Source organism: Globicephala melas, chromosome 10 (genome assembly GCF_963455315.2).
Source record: "Globicephala melas chromosome 10, mGloMel1.2, whole genome shotgun sequence".
Classification (NCBI taxonomy): domain Eukaryota; kingdom Metazoa; phylum Chordata; class Mammalia; order Artiodactyla; family Delphinidae; genus Globicephala; species Globicephala melas.
In genome coordinates this window covers 31,609,239-31,630,648 of record NC_083323.1, presented here as the reverse complement: position 1 = coordinate 31,630,648, position 21,410 = coordinate 31,609,239, and the positions used below count along the sequence as shown (strand labels likewise).

The following is a 21,410-nucleotide window of genomic DNA, read 5'->3' as shown; positions in this document are numbered from 1 at the left end:
AACCATAGTTTTAATTTACTTATTTTTCCTCTATTAATTTTAAAGTTTCTTTTTGTGAGAACATTTAACCAAACAGTAGTTTGTCACCCCAACCTGAGAGGTTTCTGACCCCATACACAAGACTTGATTTTCACTACCCGATGGTGGATATCCTGACTTGTTTTGTTTTTCTGAATTACAATTACACTCACACAGTTTAAAGGGAAAATAGTTCTTTATGCTGTGTTTAAACACATCACGTGTTCTGTCAGTTATATCCTCTTGGCACTGTCATTCAGGAATGTGCTGACCTATCTCATTTTTGCCTGGGTAGTAGACCTGCTTGCATGGCTATAGTTCTGTGTAGCATCCCTTATCTCCTGATTTCCCTATCTTTATGTTTCTTAGTATACTTCCTCATGTTATTGGGGTATCTCTTCTATTAGTTTCCTGAGAAGAAAAACATTAGAGGTACATTTTTGAGACCTTGAATGTTTTAAAGTATTTTTATTCTACTTTCTACTTGGCAAATTTGGGTTTATTAATATAGAATTTTAAGGTGGAAATTATTATCCATCAGAAATTTGAAGCATTATTCCCTTTTTGTTTTCTGAATTTCACCCCCCCACCCCCCCACCCCCGCCAGCTTCTAACGTTGTTGGTAAAAAAAAAAAAGTGATTTATTTGGATTCGTAACCTTTGGCATGGAACCTGCATTATTTCTTTCTGGAAGCTTTTAGTACCCTCTCTTTTTTTCCAGTGTTGTAAAATTTTATAAGATTCTGTTTTCAATTGGTAGAAGATAGCTGGAGGGTCTAAAACTATACTAAGAAGGGTATCGAGGGTTACTCTTCATTGCAGTGCACGGGCTTCTCATTGTGGTGGCTTCTCTTGTGGATCATGGACTCTAGGCATGCCGGCTTCAGTATTTGCAGCACAAGGGCTCAGTAGTTGTGGCACATAGGCTTAGTTGCTCCGTGGCATGTGGGATCTTCCCAGAACAGGGATCAAACCCATGTCCCCTGCATTGGCAGGCAGATTCTTAGCCACTGCCCCACCTGGGAGGTCCATCTGTTCCTAGCCCTACTTCCTGAGATCCTTGGCATCAGTTTTTGAGATGATGCCGGCAGGAGTGCAGAAAACTTTTTAGCTTTTCCCCCTTCAGGTAAGGATTCACTTTCTTGATCTCTATTGAGTCACTTATTAAACATTTTACCTTTCCAGCTTCCAAAATGTGCTGTGGTTTCCTCTCCAATTGTCTTTATCCTTGTGAATTTATAGCCTTCCTTTTTTAAAAAAATATTGACTGTCATTTTACTGTGGTTGAGAAGTTGAGCCAGATCTCTCCAATCTTTAAACACACACCATCAACTTTTTTTTTGATAATGTGTACAAGACCATACCATTTAGAGATGCTAAATTTCTTCTGGATTCAAGATAAACTCTTAGGTAATTTTTCTGTTAATTGAAAACCAGACTTCTTCAAAAGGAACAGCTAATTTCCTTTCTGATTTGTTGGTTTCAGTTTAACATTTCTTTTAAAAGTCTAATGTATTCTGAAATTTTTCTGTCTCATTCTAAAGAAACTTCAATACCTTCCCATAGGTGTTTATGTGTATATATATATATATATATATATACATACATACATACTTATACAGCTCGTATCTTGTTTAAGGTCTCTACCTTATTCTTCTCTGATCTGACAAGAATTCCTGCAGATATATCTCTGGTTCCAGATCTTCTGGCTCTGTGAGTGATATATTAATTTCCTATTGCTCCTATAACAAATTAACACAAATGTAGTAGCTTAAAATAGCAAATTTATTATTTTACAGTTCTGGAAGTCAGAAGTCCAAAATGGATCTCACTAGACTAAAATTGAGATGTCAGTAGGGCTGTGGTCCTTTTAGAAGCTCTAATGAAGAATGTATTTCTTTGTCTTTTCCAGCTTCTAGAGGCTGCTGTCAATCCTTAGCTTGTGGCCCACAGGCAGCCATCATATCACTCTGACCTCTGCTTTTTCAAGTCTCCTGCTTCCCTCATTCATTTGTGAGGTCTCTTATCATTGAATTGGCCCACCCAAGAAAATCTAGGATAATTTCCTTATCTCAAAATCCTCAATTTAATCACACCTATAAAGTTTCTTTTGCTCTGTAAGGTAACATATTCACAGGTTCAGATGATTTACATATTTGGGGGACCATTATTCTTCCCTCCACAAGTGATAACACTAAAGTGATACTAATGACACTACTCAAGCTAGAAAAGTATCTCATCAGCTTGTTTTTTTAGAGTATACCTTCAAACCTTATTTTTATAGTAGGGTTGATTCACCAGTATCCTCCAGTTCATATAGTTCTTTTTACTCTATAAACATTCCCTCACTGAATCTTTTCTAAAGCAATGACTTAGTTATGAATTGTCATGTATGAAGACCTGTCTCTAGATTAAAAGCTTTTGTTGCAATGGGAAGAAGAAAAACCATAGTTTGTATCTGTTTCATAAACTACTCCTATGCCCCAGGGGCCAAGCAGATAAGATAAGTCCATCAAATAACTCAATCCAGTAAAAGATAAAGGAACAGTAGTTAAACTGGCTAGTATACAGTTAGCATAAAGGCATGCAAGACAAATATTTTTAAAAGGCTTTTGATCAAGCTGAACAGGGCTTCAGGCTACAAGTTTGGACTCCTGATTTAGGTAATAGTTGATCTTTATAGTCATAAGGTACTTAAACAGCTTTATTTACATTTCAGAAAACCCATGATCAGTGTCTTTTTAAGTATGTATTTGTTTTCCCACAAGGATTCATTTAGATACTGCTGGAGCACATCATGCCAGGTTTTTTTTTAGATATCTTATATATATTTGTTTCCCAGGTGACCTGACCTGTGACAGTTGATAAGGAGTTCACTATCTAGTTAGCTAAAGAGATAGGTTTAAAGATTGAGTGATGTGATAAAAGGCTGTATTAGAGGTATGAAAACACATATGAAGGAGCAATTAATTCTGTCTTAGGTTAGGAATATGGAGAGGTGGTCAGCTAATACTCCTTAAGTGGGTGGAATTTGAACTGAGCTTTAAAGAATTAATTCTCTGTGAGAATTAGCATTCTATCTTTATTTTGCTTATTCTTCTATTAAAACTATACTTATTAGAGAAAAAAATGTTGCTTATTTCATTTTATCTTCATGATTTTCCCTTCCAGATTTTGTCCACAAGTGCTTGTGGAAAAGATGGCTGATATTAACCTAAAAGAAGTAACCTTAATAATAGGCGTAGTTGCTGCTTGCTATTGGAACAGCCTCTTTTGTGGTTTTGTTTTTGATGATGTGTCAGCAATACTGGATAATAAAGACCTGCATCCATCTACACCTTTAAAAACTTTATTTCAGAATGATTTCTGGGGAACCCCTATGTCTGAAGTAAGTATATATTACTTATATGTATCTCAGATTTTAAATTATTCCGGTAGTTTAGTACTCCTAATTTTTTATCAACATTGCATTGCCATCATCATAGTAATTATGGATTTTTTTCCTCAAAAATTTTGTACGAGACATGTTTGTAATAAATTAGATAGGAAGTTGAAAATGTGATCATATTTTTTATAGTACTTGATTCTTTCCTTGGTTGTGTACCTTGGCTTAATCTCTTTAAAAATAATATATGTGTGTAAAAACCAAATGTGTTAGAACAGTAGGCGTAACACAAATCTAACTGAATTTATTTCTCTTTTTTCTCTCTTACGAGTCAGGCAGAAGAGATGACTGCTTGTGGTATTTAACCATTTAAAAATATATGTAACTTCAATATAAATAGATTAGACTTTAAGGGTAAAAATGCTAAGTATACATATTGCCTACTTTTCTGCAGAAAAAATGATTTATTAAAAATTTTAATTTGTGCCATATCTCCTACCTAATATTTAATTTGATTTTATATTGAGAACCCAAAAGTTTAGTTCATGTTTATGGAGATATTTTTACTTTGCCAGTAACTTTATTTTGAAGGTCACTGGATTAAATCTTTGTTAGCTTGGGATCATATAGATAGATTCTAATTTTAGTTCTGTCATGTAAAAGCTGTGTGAAATAGGTGGGAACACAGCTTTTAGATGACTGAGGCATTTTCCTGATCTATAAAAGAATAATACCTTGAGGATTAATTAATCTGTCTGTAGTACATAGCACATAGTTGTTATGTGCTAACAACTTAACATAACATATAAACATAACATAACATATAACACTTTTTGTCATTTGTCATTCTTGGCCCCTTTCTGCATTCTCCAAATCTGGAAGCTTCTCAAGGAGGGGTATGGAATCTTTCATTCCTCTCGTCACAAACAAATATTTTTTCTTATTAAATAAGCAGATTATTTATTTTCCTGCAACCTTTCCTATTCTCACCGAATTCTAGCCTTTAGAAGAAATAAGTCTTTTGATAACAAGGGGAAAATATGGTACTATTATAACATATATTCTAGATAATTTATTCCCCTCTACCCATACCCTTTATCCCCAGAGACTCTTAGAAATATGTCCATTCCCCCAATTTATGCTAATATCTATTTTGATTTTAATCATGTCATTAGATTTTGACCTGAAAGGTTTGAAACCAAAAGGTTTCTACAACATTTTTCTGCTTTCTGTTACAAGTCATTTCAGTTCAATACATTGCCTTTAAAAACAATTTTGTATGCTTGGGGTGAAATTCGAAGGATGTACAGGAATTAGCCAAGCAGGAAAATGCATTCTAGGTAGATAGCACTCATGTTGTGTATAGTGAATACAGACAGAGTTATTACAATGCTTTTAATTTCAAAATGGGAACTGTTTGTTTCTTGTGCTTCCTAATGTTCCCTATTGGGGATGAGCAGGCTTAAGTCTATAGCTATATACCAGAGTTACAGCAAAATATGGTAAGAGGTAGGAGAGCAAAGAAGGTGAGTGTGGATTCCTTTATAAAAAATTACAAGAATAGGGCTTCCCTGGTGGCGCAGTGGTTGAGAATCTGCCTGCTAATGCAGGGGACACAGCTTCGAGCCCTGGTCTGGGAGGATCCCACATGCTGCAGAGCAACTAGGCCTGTGAGCCACAACTACTGAGCCTGCGCGTCTGGAGCCTGTGCTCTGCAACAAGAGAGGCTGCAATAGTGATAGGCCCGCACACCGTGATGAAGAGTGGCCCCTGCTTGCCACAACTAGAGAAAGCCCTCGCACAGAAACGAAGACCCAACACAGCAAAAATTAATTAATTAATTAATAAACTCGTACCCCCAACATCTTAAAGAAAAATTACAAAAAATAAATAGGATAATATTTTATATCTTTTTAACTTGTGTGTTTTATTCTTAAATCTGGTTTGATTTTGTCTTAGAGTAAAAATATTTCTTGTTAAATATAACTTTTAGTTTATAAAGAAATTCAGTACCTCACATAGAATTTGATTTATTGCCAATAGAGACTGCAATAACAAAGGTATCTATTCTCTAAGAAAGTTTTTGCTCTTGTATTACTCTCTGTGTAGTATGTTTGGTTTAATATATTCAGGTTTATACATTATGGAGGTGTCGTTTCAAAAGACAACTAGACAGTACCTTTTTGAGTCATCATTGTTTAAACTGCACTGGGTAAGCATTCTGTTCTTATGTTTTCTTTTGAAGATCTAGCCAGCAGTTACATGAATGCTTGTATTGGTAATAGTTTGGGTAGCTGGTTTTGGAGAGAAATCCTATGCTACAACTTGATTAATATCACTGTTGTCCTACTTTTTTAAATTTGTGTATTGAAGAGGAATTAGTAGTTAGGTCTTCTTTTACTGTTAATTCTTTGACTACTATATATCAGAGATGAAATTGCCTTGTTTTTGTACAAAGGAAATAGGAAAACACAAAAAAAACCCACATAGAGCTATCTTTTATGTTTGTATTATTCTTGGGGCATTTCATTATTTTACTGTTATTTCTCAGCCAAATGTAGTAAAAGCAGTGATTAGTTCATGTACCCAGAAGGACCGAGATAGTTTAATAATCAATGATTGATGATTCTTTTTTCCTTTTAGGAGAGAAGCCACAAGTCTTACCGTCCCTTAACAGTATTGACGTTTCGCTTAAATTATTTGTTTAGTGAACTGAAACCTATGTCATATCATCTCCTAAATATGATTTTTCATGCTGTGGTTAGTGTGATATTTCTTAAAGTCTGCAAACTCTTTCTGGATAACCGGAGTAGTGTGATTGCTTCTTTACTTTTTGCAGTGCACCCAATACACACAGAAGCAGTAAGTAAAACTATAAATTGATGTTTTTTGCATTATTCCTATACGTGTCTATAATGGTATATATTTTTAAGGAAAAAAAAAATTAACCATGACTTTAATCCAAGTATTTGAAGACTCCTATTGGTACAGTGTCTTATTAGTGTAGAGTCTAACTAACTTTCCTACTATGTAAAATTTTTTAAAACAAATTTTGAAACAAACATTTATTCAAGAACATAAGATGTAATCACTCAACTTTAGTGATGTAAAATATAAATGAATACAGTAATTTTCTTTGCTAATTTTTATATGAATAAAGATTTTAAATATTTGTCAACTTGGCATTTTTTTTGTTTCAAAGGACAGAAAATAATAAGAGAAACTTATGTAAGGGATGAAAATTTATCAAAATACATGCAGACATGGACAGATATCGTAACAGATGATGCTCAGTAATTTCTTATTGTCTATTGCCATGTGTTTAAAAATTGTGAGCTGTCTCTACTATTGCCAATATGCTCATCACCAGCACATTCACAAACTATAACTGTATTTTTCTTGGTAATCTTGAGACTCCAGAATCGCCTCTCAGCAGAGCAAAGAGGACTCTATTCAGTTGCTTTGTTACAAGCTTTCAATTTTAAACAAGAGTCTGTATGCTTAAACTCTGCCGGGGTATGTGTGTCTGTGTCTGTCTGTATGTATGTATGTATGTATGTATGTATGTATGTATGTATGTATGTATGTGTGTGTGTGTGTGTGTGTGTGTGTGTGTATGTGTTGGAGGGGAGTTGTGCATCTCTCCCAGTATCTTGAAACTTTTGGTGTCTAGCTGAACATTTTTCTATACAGCTACAAAAATAATAGGTTGCTTTAAGTTTTATAGTGAGTTCAGAATACTTTAAAGGGATTTGGGGGCTTTATATTTAAATTTTTTGAATTTAAAAGGATGTTTTAAAGTTTATTGTCTTTTTAAATTTTAGTTTGCAGGTTTATTTGTGAGCTATAATGTATTGAGTTTATTATATTTTTGTATTTTAAGAACACTTGTATTTTAAGAAAACATGTAAGAACTACATCTAGATAGTGTACTATAATTGTGTAAGATATTACCATCAGAGGAAGCTGGGTAAAGGGTAAACAGGACTTCTCTATACTATTTTTGCGACTTCCTCTGAGTCTATAATTACTCCAGAATAATAAAAGAACTGTTACAGTCACTGATAAATTTACTTTTATAGAAGACATACAAATTCACCACATGAGGGCACTCAAAGAATGCTTAAAAAACAGAAATGTGCACTTGAAAAGTTATGGCAGTTTAATTTCTAATTCAACTGCTGTTGCAATTATAGTTAAATTTTCAAGATGCTTTTTATTAATATGAACCCCTCTCCTTCCCTTTCTAGGTAACAGGTGTTGTAGGAAGAGCAGAACTTTTGTCATCTATCTTTTTTCTAGCTGCATTTTTGTCATATACCAAATCGAAAGGACCAGATAATTCCATAGGTAAATGTCTAACATTTAACTTTTTACTTTAGCTATAAAACTCGATCAAGTAATTTCTGTTTACTTCAAGTGGTTCTTATAAAACATATGCCATTTTTGGTATTTATCTTTATATAGCATGCTATTGTACTTTAGCATCTATGGACATAAGAAAAGTATGTGACATTGTCAATATTAAAAATTACTGTTTGTAGTTTATATTTTATCATGACTAACAGTTTCTATTTGATCTAATTTTTAAAAATTTCCCTAGACTATAAGAGTTTTAGGATCATTCTTAGTTCCATTTGCTGTTACCTGTAAATGATGAAGTACCAATACTCCAGTTGTCTTTATATAGGTAACACATGTGAAGGCTATGAATTGTATTGTTTAGGCAAAGTTAAAAGCCTGTTAGAGTATAACTTTTATTATGTGTTGATCATAGTTCAGCTATTTAATGAGTCCCCTCCATGTAGCCCACCCTGGAAAATGCTTTGTATACATTAACCCATTAGCGCTAATGATGTCAGAAAACAAATTCCAGGCAATAAAATGATTTTTTAAGAGTGTAGGCCCAATGTGCATGAAAGGGCACATACTGTGAAGCGCATTATGACCTTAACCTGTACTTGGTTAATCTTAAAATTTAATGCTGAGTTTTTTTTCTGTGTTGTTGGAGAATTTTCTCACTATAAACCCAAGGCACTGATGATAAGGAGCTTAATTTTGTATGTATGAAAACAAAGTTTCAAGAGAGAAGCAATTTAGTTAAACAGCTTCTTAGATTTGTAATACGAGTAGGTTTCCCTCTTGATGCTATATGCACAATGCCTTCTTAAAACAGTTTTGAGTTCAGTATAACATAGTGGTTCAGAGCATGGACTCTGGAGTCTGGTTTCACATTTCAGGTCCACCATTTAGTAGCTCCATTTACTATGTTGGTCAGATTACATAACCTCTCTGTGCTTTAGTTTCTTTATAAAATGTAGATAATAATAGTCCCTACCTGTTGAGAAGGATTAGTTGAGTTAAGCATGTTAAGGGATTTAAAGCAGTACTTGGCTCATAGGAAGTGGTGTCCCTATTTTTCCTGTTGCCTGTAATGCAGTGAGAGGTAGTTCAGTAGCTAATATAGAATTGCAAACTAGTATCATCTTTAAATACCATCCTAAGCAAAACATGAATGATAAACTTAGAAAATACTGTGAACTTCAAGACCATGATCAGGCTCCTGCCTATCTCTCTAAACATGTCTCCTGCAGTTTTGCCCTAGTCACTTCACTATAGCCAAGCAGACCTTCTTGCTACTCTTAAACAAGTGAAGCACTGGCCTTTATACTTGTTGTACCCTCTTTCTTGAATTTTCTTCTTTTAGATCTTCACATAGTTGTTTCATTTATATTCTTTACATCATCAGGCCTCAGCTCAACGGTCTCCCTCTTAGAGAAGTTCTTCATTCTAACTAAAATATCCTTTCATTTTATTATATTTTTGATCCTTAATAATTTTACTTGGTCCTTTTTAATGATTTCATATTCTTTATAACTCCAGTATCTTTCCTTTAGAATTACTTATTTTAAATTCTTAGTCTTTTCAGTTAATTCTTAATTAGTCATGTATGTTGTTATATTTGTGCTCGCTCTTTTATAACTGTGGTACCCTTCAGGTATCTACTTATTTTGGCTTGTGAGCTCAGGCCACATGTTCTCTGAAAGTTATCAACCACTGTGAGAAAGTGATAAAGAGAAAGACCAGCGCCACTCTGTCCATCTGGTGACTCATTAAAATCCAGGGTGGAGATCTCCAGGTTCCCCAGGGCCACTGTTGATCACTATTGTTACCATTCTACCAACTACCTGCTCTAGTCTCTTAAAGAGAATCAGCGTTAAGAACAGGCCAGTCTACCACCCCCCTGCATTTAGATGGAAGGTCTGTGGGTGGAAGAGACTGGTGAAGAGTGGTTGGTCATTTTGTACCTTTAAAAAAAATCTTACTCCTTATCCCAGCAGGGCTTCGGAAGTATTCTCATTTAATCCCTGGAACACCCACAACCTACGGTAGCTGCAGATTTCTACAGTAAAGGCGCAAATAATGATTTACCCAGGGCAGTCAGGATTGGCTAGGAAAAACGTTTAAAAAAAATCTTCTCACTCTCTGCTTTAGATGTAGTCCCTCGAAACACCCATGCAAACATACATGATGTTTAAGATAACCTTCAATGCCCAGGAATTTCTCTCTTTTTTTGTTTTTAATATCTTAGAAGCCATATTTTCCTCTCACTTAATCTTTCTAGGCTTGATGTTGGGGAAAGGGGCTAACAGATCAACAGGTCATGCTAGTTTACCACTTGACCAAAACAAAAACCAAATCATGTTGCTTTCTATCCCTTTAACCTACATTTCTCATAAAACTCATTTTTAATCTAAAAATACATAATTTTTTTAACCCATTTATTGTTCTCTTATAATAGGATATAACCTTCATTAGAGTAGGTAACTTTCTCTCACTTTCTTATCTCCATTTCCTAGATGGTTCCTGGTATACAGTGAGTGTTCAGTATATATTTGTTGAGGAAATGATTAGGTGAATGAATATAATATATTTTAAATTCTAATTGAAAACATACTGAAACTTGCTCAGGACCTCTCTCTGTCCTCTTTTCCGCTATGGTATTTTGTACGCCACATTTCATTATTTCACTCCTGAGACCACAGTTTTGTCATCATCTTTGTATTCTCCATTCTATCTAAGGTATTTGTCCTATGCAAAGATTTTCAATTTGTAATTATTTAATCACTTCAAATTCTGGGTTATTCATGTCCCATACCCTTTTCACAAGCATCATTCATCTTAGGCCCTTTGAACTTGATTTTTCATTACTTTAGGTTTCTGCTCAAATGTCATCAGTAGCACCACTCATCTTCCCCCCTCCGTTTTATTTCCCTTCACTTTCTGTTTTTCTCTATAATACTTAGGTCACCATTTGACAAAAAATATTTATTTATTGTTATCTCTCTCCCCTACAAATGCAGTAAATACTTAAAATAACTATTTAAATACATGATTACTGAAGGTGTGTACCTTTACACATGTAAAGTCAGCTTGGAAACATATTTTGAAATTGGAATAGATTTTGATGATTGAAATTGATTCTACACTTATACATGTATTTTTTTTTTCAGTGTCAACTTATTTAGCAGGGGTACTTGTTTTGGACAAAATCACACATGGTAACTTTAGCCACAGAGACCTGATTATAAAAATCAAAGTGTATATGTTCATAAAGTAATTTAGTCACCAAAGAACTGAAGTGACTGGTTTCAGCAAAACGTTTGCCTTTATTAGAACTATTAGTTGCTTACATTGAATCCAGCATCTTGGAAGGCAGCTGTTTGATTTCTCTTCCTTGGAGTGAAAATACAAATTAGTGAGAAGCTCTGAATTTAGTATCAGAAGAACCAAGTTAAAGTCATGGTCTCCTTATTGTGCATGACTCTTTTTAAACCTTCAAAATTCTTTCCTCATCTTAAAAATGAGTACGATTGCACCTGCCCTCATATCCCATAAGGTGATTGAAATGCAATGAAATATGCTAAACCGGTTATATAAACTGTTTAATATACCTATTTTCAAGGCCATTGTTTCCCACTAGTTTTTAATCTGTGCATACCCATTCAGGCATACCATTCTGTATCATCTGTATCATTCATTTGCCAAGCTTATTCCCTCCTCTATTCCTTTATTCATACATACCCCTTTCCCAATTCTTTCATGTCCTGTATATCCTTCAAGGTCCAACTTAGGTTCAACTTGTTTTGTAACTAATCATCTACTAATTTCTTTGCTCTGTGAATTTCTTGGTGACTTTAGCAGGATAGTTCAACCCTTGATGTAATCTGTTACATTAATATTGATGGTTTAGACCTAACTAGAATATGAGATACTTTTTTGAGGAAGGAATACTATTATATCAATACTTAGTATTTCCAATAGTGTTCTCATTTTTTTTTTTCAGTTGTTTTTCCTTTCGGTAATGTTACTCTATAGAGTATTTTAAAATTGAAAATGATTTCAAAAACAGATGTTTCTATATGAAGCCCAGTGACAAAAGAAAAATGTATTAGATTCATGAATTCTGTTCTTATTTATACCTGGATTTAAGTCAGTTATTTGAGTTTACTTTGATTAATGTCCTTAATAAAAACTGAGGTCACACAATCAAAGTACCATATATTTCTTAAACTGGAAAAGAATTAGAAATCATATTTGCCAATAAGAAAACTAAAGCTCAGAAAAGTTGCCCAGAATCACAAAGCAAGTTAGTAGTAGATCCAGATTTACTCTCACAATTCATGGTTCTTTAATCAAATTACTACTGAGTAGTAGACATTTACTTAAAATTGATGAAGTAGGTTTTCCACTTAAATAGAACTTGTGAATATTCTGTTACAAATTTTTTAAAGAATAGTATTGATTTAAATGCTTATTGCTAACATGTTTTCGTTTTTATAGTCTTTTTTTAGTAAGAATGGTACTGTAGTTTGCCCAGTATTTTTCACTTTCAAGTTTGTTTTTAATTACTCACAGATATAATAAAGTATATAGGTACCTCTATGATAATTTCAGGTATTTATCTTCATTTCAAATTGATAGTTCATTAATTACCACACTCAACCCTGTAAGTTTCTCTTCTCCAGATTGGCCACTCTACCTTTGTTTTTAAATGTTAGCATTTGGTTAGATAATTTTCCTGTCCACAAAAATTTTTTAGTTCAAATTATATATCTTGATTTTTTTAATATATAAAGCAAAAATTACAGCATTTCAATGTTTTAAAATATAAAGTATGTCAGTGGAAAATAACAAATGTGAATATAGAATCACAAGTAAAGTTCTTCAGTAATGTCTAATAGTTGTCTAACTTAAAATATCCTTTTATGATATTATAAAATTGTTTTGTGTTTTTTTATATTTTTCTGTTCTTAAATTGCAGTGTGGACTCCTATCGCGTTGACAGTGTTTTTAGTGGCTGTTGCAACACTGTGTAAAGAGCAGGGAATAACAGTTGTGGGAATTTGCTGTGTGTATGAAGTATTTATTGCCCAGGGGGTAAGGAGAAATCTAAATTTCCTTGTTGCTATCTTTTATCCTATTTGAATCAGATTATAATAAACTTATTTTCTAAATGTATTATTATATAAATTGGTCTGTTTACCAATTATGATTACTAAAAATTTGCAAGAAACAAGCATGTTTTGCCTTCATACCCACTGAAAATTTCTTAACATTTTATATTATACCTTCAGTTTTTTAAGGAAGTTTCGATAATGAAACCATTAAGCAACTTGGGAAAGCACACAGTAATACTGTACAGTATAATTAATTATTGGATAAGATTATTGGGCTCAGTTTTATTCATTATCAGCTCCACCATTTGCTCCATGTTGGTTTTATAATTTTGGTCAATTTTTATTTAATCTTGCATTTAGAAAGTATGATAATTGTTGAAAAATTACAGTAAAGTGCTATTTGTTACTTAAACATTTTTTTTCTTTTCTAGTATACTTTGCCATTATTATGTACTACTGCTGGACAGTTTCTTCGCGGAAAGGGTAGTATTCCATTTTCTATGCTGCAGACACTAATAAAACTCATTGTTTTGATGTTCAGTACACTATTACTTGTTGTGATTAGAGTCCAGGTTATTCAATCCCAACTTCCAGTATTCACCAGGTATGATATTCTGGTTCTTTTGTTTTCTTCCATCTTTTTTTTTTTTAACTTTGCATTTTAAGTGATTGTAAATGTTCCAGAAAGTCTTTGATTTACATTGAGGTTTTTTAACAGCTTTATTGAGGTATAATTAATACTTTTTTAAAACCTGCATATTTATAAAATGTACAAATTAATAGGTTTTGACATACGTGTACACTCATGAAAACATCACAGTCAAGATAATGACCCCCCAAAATTGGTTAAGTCTTCTATATCCTTAGTGAGTTTTGTCTACTTGTTTTATTAATTATTGAGAGAAGGATGTTGAAATCGCTGACTATAGCTGTAGATTTGTCTATTTTGCCTTGCAGTTTTATCAGTTTTTGCTTCATGTTCTTTAAAGCTCTATTATAAAGTGTATCAGTGTTTAGGATTGTGATGTCCTCTTAATGAATTGATCCCTTTATCATTATTAAATGAGCTTCATCTCCAGTAGTAGTCTTTACTAAGACATTCATTTTGCCCTATATTAATGTAACCACTCCAACTATCTTTTGTTCGTGTTACATGGTTTATCTTTTACTTTTTAAATCTATCTATATCTTTATTATTTAAAGTAGATTTCTTGTAGGCTGCATATAGTTGGGTCTTCCTTTTTTGTTTGGTCAGATAATCTGTCTTTTAAATGGGGGGGTTCAACTGTTGATAGTTTGTTGTAAATCTACCATCTTGCTAATCGTTTTCTCTCTGTCTTGTCTGTTCTGTGTTCCCTTTTTTTCTCTCTCTCTTCTTTTGAATTGAGTATATTGTAATACTCTGTTCTTAGCTCCTTGTTGGCTTATTAGCTGTATATCTTTGCTTTGTATTTTTAGTGATTGCTTTAGGGTTTTTTGTTTATGTCCTTTGCTTATCACAGTTTATCTGAAAGGCATATTATAATTGCAAGTATATATAGTATAAATGTCAGCATATATAGTACAAATATATACAATAAATTTTTATGTAAATATATAAACTTATTATAAATAAGAACTTAGCCTTGGTGCTATTTGCATACATTTTTATTGAGTATACATTGTAAATCTGACAATACATTGTTAACTTTTGCTTTCAACAATTATCTTTGGAAGAAATTTAAATTTTAAATTCTTTTATGTTACCCCATAGAGTTACCATTTCTAGTGTTCTTCATTTCTTTGTTAGATCAAGATTTTCATCTGGCACCATTTTTCCTTGTGACTGAAGGACTTCCTTTGACATTTCTTGACATGTAGGACTGCTGGTGATGAATTCTTTAAGCTTTTGTATATTAAAAAAATCTTTATTTTACCTTCATTTTTGAAAAATATTTCCCGTGAGTGTAGAATTCTACATTGACTGTTTTTCATTCACTAATATAAAAATGTTGCTCTGTATTCTCTGGCTTGTGTTATTTTAAATGGGAAATCTTATCCTTATCTTTATGCTTCTGCATGTAGTATCTTTTTTTTTCTATGCCTGCTTTTAATAGTTTCTCTTTATCATTGTTTCTCTTCTTATATATTTTTTTAAATTGAGACATAATTGACATATAGCATTGTATTAATTTTAGGTGTACAATATAATGGTTTTATACACACACACACAAATGATTATCATAATAAGTTTAGTTAACATCCGTCATCACACATAATTACAAAAATTTTTTTTCCTTTTGATGAGAACTTCTGAGATCTACTTTCTTAGCAGCTTTCAAATATACAATACAGTCTTGTTAAGTACAGTCATCATGCTGTACATTACATCCCCAGGACTTATTTATCTTATAACTGGAAGTTTGGGTGAAGATGGGCAAAAGGTACAAACTTTCAGTTAATGTTTCTTTTATCTTCTTGTTTCTTATGCTTAGGTTAATTGAGCTTTTTAGAATCTGTAGGTCTTACTTTATATAAATTTTGGAAATTACTTCTTGAAATATTTTTTACTTTGCTCTCCACTCTTCTTGTAGGACTCCAGTTACATGTATTTTAGGCTTCTTGAAGTCATACTGATGCTCTGTTTATTCCCCTTCCCTCCAAAGCTATTTTCCCCATTTTCATTTTGGATAGTTTCTTTTGTTGTATCTTCAAGTTTACTAATCTTTTTTCTGCATAGTCTAATCTGCCCTTAATTTTTTCTAGTTATTTTTCATCTCAGACATTGTTTTCATCTTTGTTTGAGTTCTTTTGGGGCCTTTTTTGTGTATTCCATGTTTCTGCATGTTCCAGTACTTTAATGTCTGTATCTACTAATTGTATCATTTGTTGGTCAATTTAGATTGTATAGTTTTTCTCCTCATGGATTGTATTTTTCTACTTCTTCACATGCCTGGTAGTTTTTTAATAGGTGCCATATGTGAACTTTACCTTAATGTATTCCTGTATTGTAGACCATTGTTCTGGGATGCATGTAAGTTATTTGAAAAATGTTTCATCTTCAAGTCTTGCTTTTAAGCTTTGTTTTGGGAGACCACAGCAGCATTTAGGATAGGGCTAATTTTGCTTCCTTGCTGACACAAGACCCTTCTGACCACTCTACCAATAGACTATGAATTATGAGGATTTCCACTCTGGCTGCTGAGGAACTATTCCCAGTTGTATTTGATATTTGTGAATGTTTATCTAATCCTTTCAGAAGGTATTTTCCTAACTGTATTAGTTTTCTTAGATATGATTTAACAAATTACCAGAAACAGAGTGGCTTAAAGCAGCAGGAATTTATTCTCTCACAGTGCTGGAGGCCAGAGTCCAAAATCAAGGTGTCAGGCATAGTTGGTTCCTTCTGAAGGCCCTGGGAAAGAATCTGTTCTGTGCCTCTTTCCTAGCTTCTGGTATTGACATTCCTTGGCATGTTGCTGCATCACTGTAATCTGCTCCATCTTTACCTGGCCTTCTTCCATGTTTGTTTCTCTGTATTTTCTCTTCTTTGTATAAGGACCTCAGTCATTGAATAGTGGGCCCATCCTCATCCAGTATGACCTCACCTTAACTGTAATTACATTGGCAAAGACCCTACTTCCAAATAAAGTCACATTCTGAGGTTTTTGATAGACATGAACTTTGGGGAGACATGAATCAACCCACTACACTGTCCCCTAGGTATTTCCCCACATATGTGTGCTGATCAGTTCTCATTAGTACTGGAAACTGGAGAGAGATCCTCTACAGATCTGAGTTCTTTCTCAGCAGCTTTCTTCTCTCTGATATTCTGCCCACTAATTCTAACCCCCTGGACTTCTAGGGCTCCCAGCTCTATCTTCTTAACTCAGAAATCCAAGTGGATTCCACTCAGGTTCTCTCTTGCTGCACAGACTAAAAACTCTATTGAGGTACTAATCTCTCCAGGTAGGGCTCCCCTCATTTGTTTTTTTTTTCCTATCAGGTATTGTCCTTCTTTGCCTGATACTCAGTATATTAAAAGAAGTTTTAGGGCTTCCCTGGTGGCACAGTGGTTGAGAGTCCGCCTGCCGATGCAGGGGACGCGGGTTCGTGCCCCAGTCCGGGAAGATCCCACATGCCGCGGAGCAGCTGGGCCCATGAGCCATGGCCGCTGAGCCTGCGCATCCGGAGCCTGTGCTCCGCAACAGGAGAAGCCGCAACAGTGAGAGGCCTGCGTACCACAAAAAAAAAAAAAAGAAGTTTTATATATATTGTCTATTTTTTAGTTGTTTAAGGCTAGAAGCAAAAGTTTTACTGAATTTTAACAGTCTTCATATCGTTTTTTTCCCTGCTCTAAGATTAGCATTATTCCATTTCACCTTACTTATCTAAAGTTTAAGAGGAAACTTAGACTAGTTCCCTATTCAGTTTTAAGTGACAGACATTACATGCAAGAACTTTTTTTTTAAACAAAAGCCCAAAATATTGTTCATGTTGCTATCCATGATAGTTCATTTCTGGCCCTGGTTAGAATAAATTTTATTCAGATAATTTCTTTTATGCCCAACACATTCTTTGTGATTTTCACATAATTATCCTTTTTTTCTCTTTCTCTCTTTCCTTTTTCTTTTTTAAATTGAGATATAGTTGATTTACAATGTGTTAGTTTTTGGTGTATAGCAAAGTAATTCAGTTTTACATAAATATATATATATATTCTTTTTTAGATTTTTTTCCATTATAGGTTATTACAAGGTATTGAATATAGTTCCCTATGCTATACAGTGGGACCTTGTTTATCTGTTTTATCAGTATATGTAGTAGTGTGTATCTGTTAAACCCAGGCTCCTAATTTATCCCTTTCCCACCTTTTCCCCTTTGGTAACCATAAATTTGTTTCCTATGCCTGTGAGTCTGTTTCTGTTTTATAAATAAGTTCATTTGTGTCATTATTTTAGATTCCACATAAGTGATACCATGTGATACTTGTCTTTCTCTGCCTTACTTCACTAAGTATGATAATCTCGAGGTCTATCCATGTTGCTGCAAATGGCATTATTTCATTGTTTTTTATGGCTGTGTAGTATTCCATTGTGTAATAATTATCCTTCTTAACAGCATTTTTTTTCTTTAAAAAATAATTACTTTTTAACTTCCAGAATTTCTGAGTCTAGCCATGCTAAACTAAACAGCTCATTTAAGCATGATAGTATGGGAAATAAATTGAATTGTAGATAGATATTTTATATTTCCTTTTTCACTAGTTTCAGTGTTTTTGTTCTGTTTATCATTCCTTTCAGAGAATTTGAATCAACTGTTTTCTATCTCTAGTTTTACAATATGAAAATGTGGTTTATAGGTGTGAATGTATTTGTTTTGTATATGTGTGTGTGGATGACTGTATGGGGTATGTTATAAATATATATTTTCCAAATGTAAGCATTTAAAAATGTGTGTGTGTGTATGTATTTGTGTGTGTTATATAAATTTTATTCTGTTACCCTTTGAGGTTGATTGTAATATGATTTGACTTGCTTTGACATGTACTCTTTGACTGCAGTTCAATTATTAAATCACCTATCCTAGATAAACTGTTAATTTTTTAAAATGAACTCTGAAAGTGGATTACAGGGGAAAAGCTTTGTATTCAGTTCTGTTGATTATTTTGAGAATTCAAGTCCTGAGTTTCAAGACTTAGTATTTTTCATATATGTATATATTCAAATATGAAAGTTTAGAAAATATTATTCGTTCAAAAACTGTGTACTTTTTCTCAACCATTTGATATTTTTAAGAAGACCAAGTCAAATAAGTAGTAGAGGTTGATTTTTCATTGGCTTATTCATTTTAAAATGAGAAATAGGGTTTTTAAAGGACTATATGTTAATATAGCCAATACAATTTAGAACATAGCCTAAAGAAATAAAAATCTGAAATGATTCATTTAAATGTACTTTTAAAAAAATGATTTGACTTAATATGCAGAAAATAGACTAAATTAGTGAAATGTACATTTAATGTATCATGGCCTATATAAACTAGGATATAAGCTTATATTAAGTAGAACACAAATAAAATGTTACATAGGTACAGTTACTCCTCTGTACTGGGAATTCGGTTTTTAGCTTTCTAGAAGTCTAAGCAAAGAGGAAAAGCCCATAGGTAATATAGTTTTTTCTGTTCGTGACAAAAGAAAAACATAGTAATTCTTTCTAGGAAGCATAAGTTTTATTAGCACTTAGTGGTGAAAGAAACGTCTCATGTAGGAAAACATTGGTTAGTGTTCTCAGAAGCATTCATAAACACATGCAACAATGAATCTTATAAAACTTTTCTTATGACTTTTAATCAGAAGGTCATAATTTAATGAAAGTGCTTCTGCAGAATGTCATAATATTATAGAATGCATGTCTGAATCATAATAATAAACTAAAAATAGATCACCTGCTTGCCCTTCAAACAGTTCTTCATAAATATCATTGCTCTCAACTAGGCATTTCATAAAGGTTAGACAGTTTGAACTTTGGCAAGAGTCTGAAATATCCATAAAAATATTTGTCTTCGGTTTAACAAGATTACATGTAGAATATTGCTTTTATTATTATTGTTCAGTACTTTATTTATATGTTATATATTAACTTTGTGTTTAAAAAATGTTTTAGTTTAAATAACTTTCTTTTTCATTCTTTACACAGGTTTGATAACCCAGCTGCTGTAAGCCCAACTCCTACAAGGCAGCTAACTTTTAACTACCTCCTTCCTGTGAATGCTTGGCTTTTGTTAAATCCTTCAGAGCTCTGCTGCGATTGGACCATGGGAACAATACCACTTATAGAGTCATTTCTAGATATTCGAAATCTTGCCACATTTATTTTTTTTTGCTTTTTGGGGGCTTTGGGAGTATTCAGTCTCAGATACCCTGGTAATTCCTCCAAGACTGTTTTAATGGTAAGAAAGTTTCTTAAATTTTTAGGTGATATTATATTCAGTTTATTAATTAAGAGTGCCTTTAATTCATCAAAAGCATCTTTAAAGAACTACTGTCTTTCTTTGTTCATGTCATCCTAATTTATGAACTTATTTTAGGTTATCCTAGAATTATATATCAGAATTTGACTAATGCTGCACATTCAGCATATGAAACAAAGAGTGATTATGAATTTCCATAATTTGATGGGAACTCTGAAATCATGAAGCATTCTTTTTAGCATCATTTTTTTTAATATATTTCTTACCTTTACCCAACTAGATTATACACTCTTTAAAGAAATGAGTCATATTATATACTTCTTTGTTTTCTTGGCACAGAGAAGAGTGTCAGGTAAGATAAGCAACTAGAAATACATAGCTCTTTATTTTTCATTAGCAAGACTTTCATTACTCCCTGAGGTTTTTCTTACTGTGTTCAGAGAACTCTGATTAAAGTCTTTTCTTGTTTTTCTGAGATCTGTTTCTTTGTAATTTTCTTAACTCTGCCCTCACATCTTACTCATAATAATTCTGTTGCCTCTTACTTTAAATTATGGAAGAAGATAATAATCTTTAACTTTTCTTGAGCATTTACTATATGCCAAAAAGTGGTTTTAATACTTTGCAAATATATTATTTCTGGCTGCAGCCACTAGATTCACTTATTCATTCAATAAAAATTTTTGATTTTCAGCCTATGTACCAGGTAGCATTTTAGGCACTGAGTATATGATAATAAAAGGAAATACAGGGTCCCCATTTCTAGAGAACTTGCATTCTAGAGAGATTTGAAAGAATATAGGGTTTGAAAAAAGAATATTTACTATTCTTTTTGGACCTGTTGAGTTTGAGGTACCTATAAAACAATATGATAGAGATTTCGAATAGCACTTTGTGTCTGGAGTTCAGTGGCGAAGACTGAGCTACACGTAAAAATTTGATTGATTACCATAGAGAAACTTGATAATTGCCGTAGAGATAGTAATTGAAACCAGGATGTGGAGAAGAAGGCCTATGGAGAGGTTATAGAGCAGCCTTTCTCAACTGGGATTTTGTCATATTTCTTAGAGATGGTAACTAGCTGGCACCATTCTAGGTGTACAGAAGTTAATTCATACACATAATGCATGCCTTAGAGTATTTGGTCTTAATTTTCCCTCAATAAATAGTTGAAGGGGCTTTATAGAATGAAAGAGAAGAAGCCTATATCTAAGTCTTGAAAAGCTTCCACATTACATACCATATAAAGGAAAATGAACCTAAATGGGAGGTACACGAAATGTACAGAAAGGAAAGTGTTTCAAGAAAGAATGGTTAACACTAACAGCTGCTGTCAAGTAGAGAAGTGAGATCAGTTGAATTTGACCTCTTTTACGTATATTATTTACTTAAATGAAATTTATTTCTGTGGAGTGATTTGATTAGGAAGTGAGGAAGTGAAGATTGCTAGTGTAGGTAACCTGTAGGGGTGATTTAACTTTGAATATTTCAAAGGATGAGACAAGCTTGAATTTCCTAACTTAGGAAAGACAGCCAGTCAGGCAAGGGCTTCAAGTATAATGAACTGCTGATCTTCTGTAGGGCTTGGGGGAAGC

At 33.2% G+C, this 21,410-nt stretch overlaps 1 protein-coding gene across 4 annotated transcripts in view; it reads left to right on the top strand.

Moving 5' to 3' along the window:
* TMTC3 (transmembrane O-mannosyltransferase targeting cadherins 3) overlaps positions 1-21,410 on the top strand; it is a 64,852-nt gene that overhangs the window by 10,646 nt on the left and 32,796 nt on the right. Inside the window, exons 2-8 of one of the 4 annotated variants that reach the window (XM_060306368.1) lie at positions 1,658-1,731; positions 3,190-3,406; positions 6,047-6,265; positions 7,654-7,753; positions 12,729-12,844; positions 13,296-13,468; positions 19,542-19,794. In XM_060306368.1, the coding sequence (XP_060162351.1) occupies positions 3,218-3,406; positions 6,047-6,265; positions 7,654-7,753; positions 12,729-12,844; positions 13,296-13,468; positions 19,542-19,794 (1,050 nt within the window). In that variant the 5' untranslated portion in view covers positions 1,658-1,731; positions 3,190-3,217. Of the gene's footprint in view, positions 1-1,657; positions 1,732-3,189; positions 3,407-5,578; positions 5,616-6,046; positions 6,266-7,653; positions 7,754-12,728; positions 12,845-13,295; positions 13,469-19,541; positions 19,795-21,410 lie in introns of those variants that run through there. The other 3 variants (XM_030856440.2, XM_060306370.1, XM_060306369.1) reach the window with 3 other exon arrangements.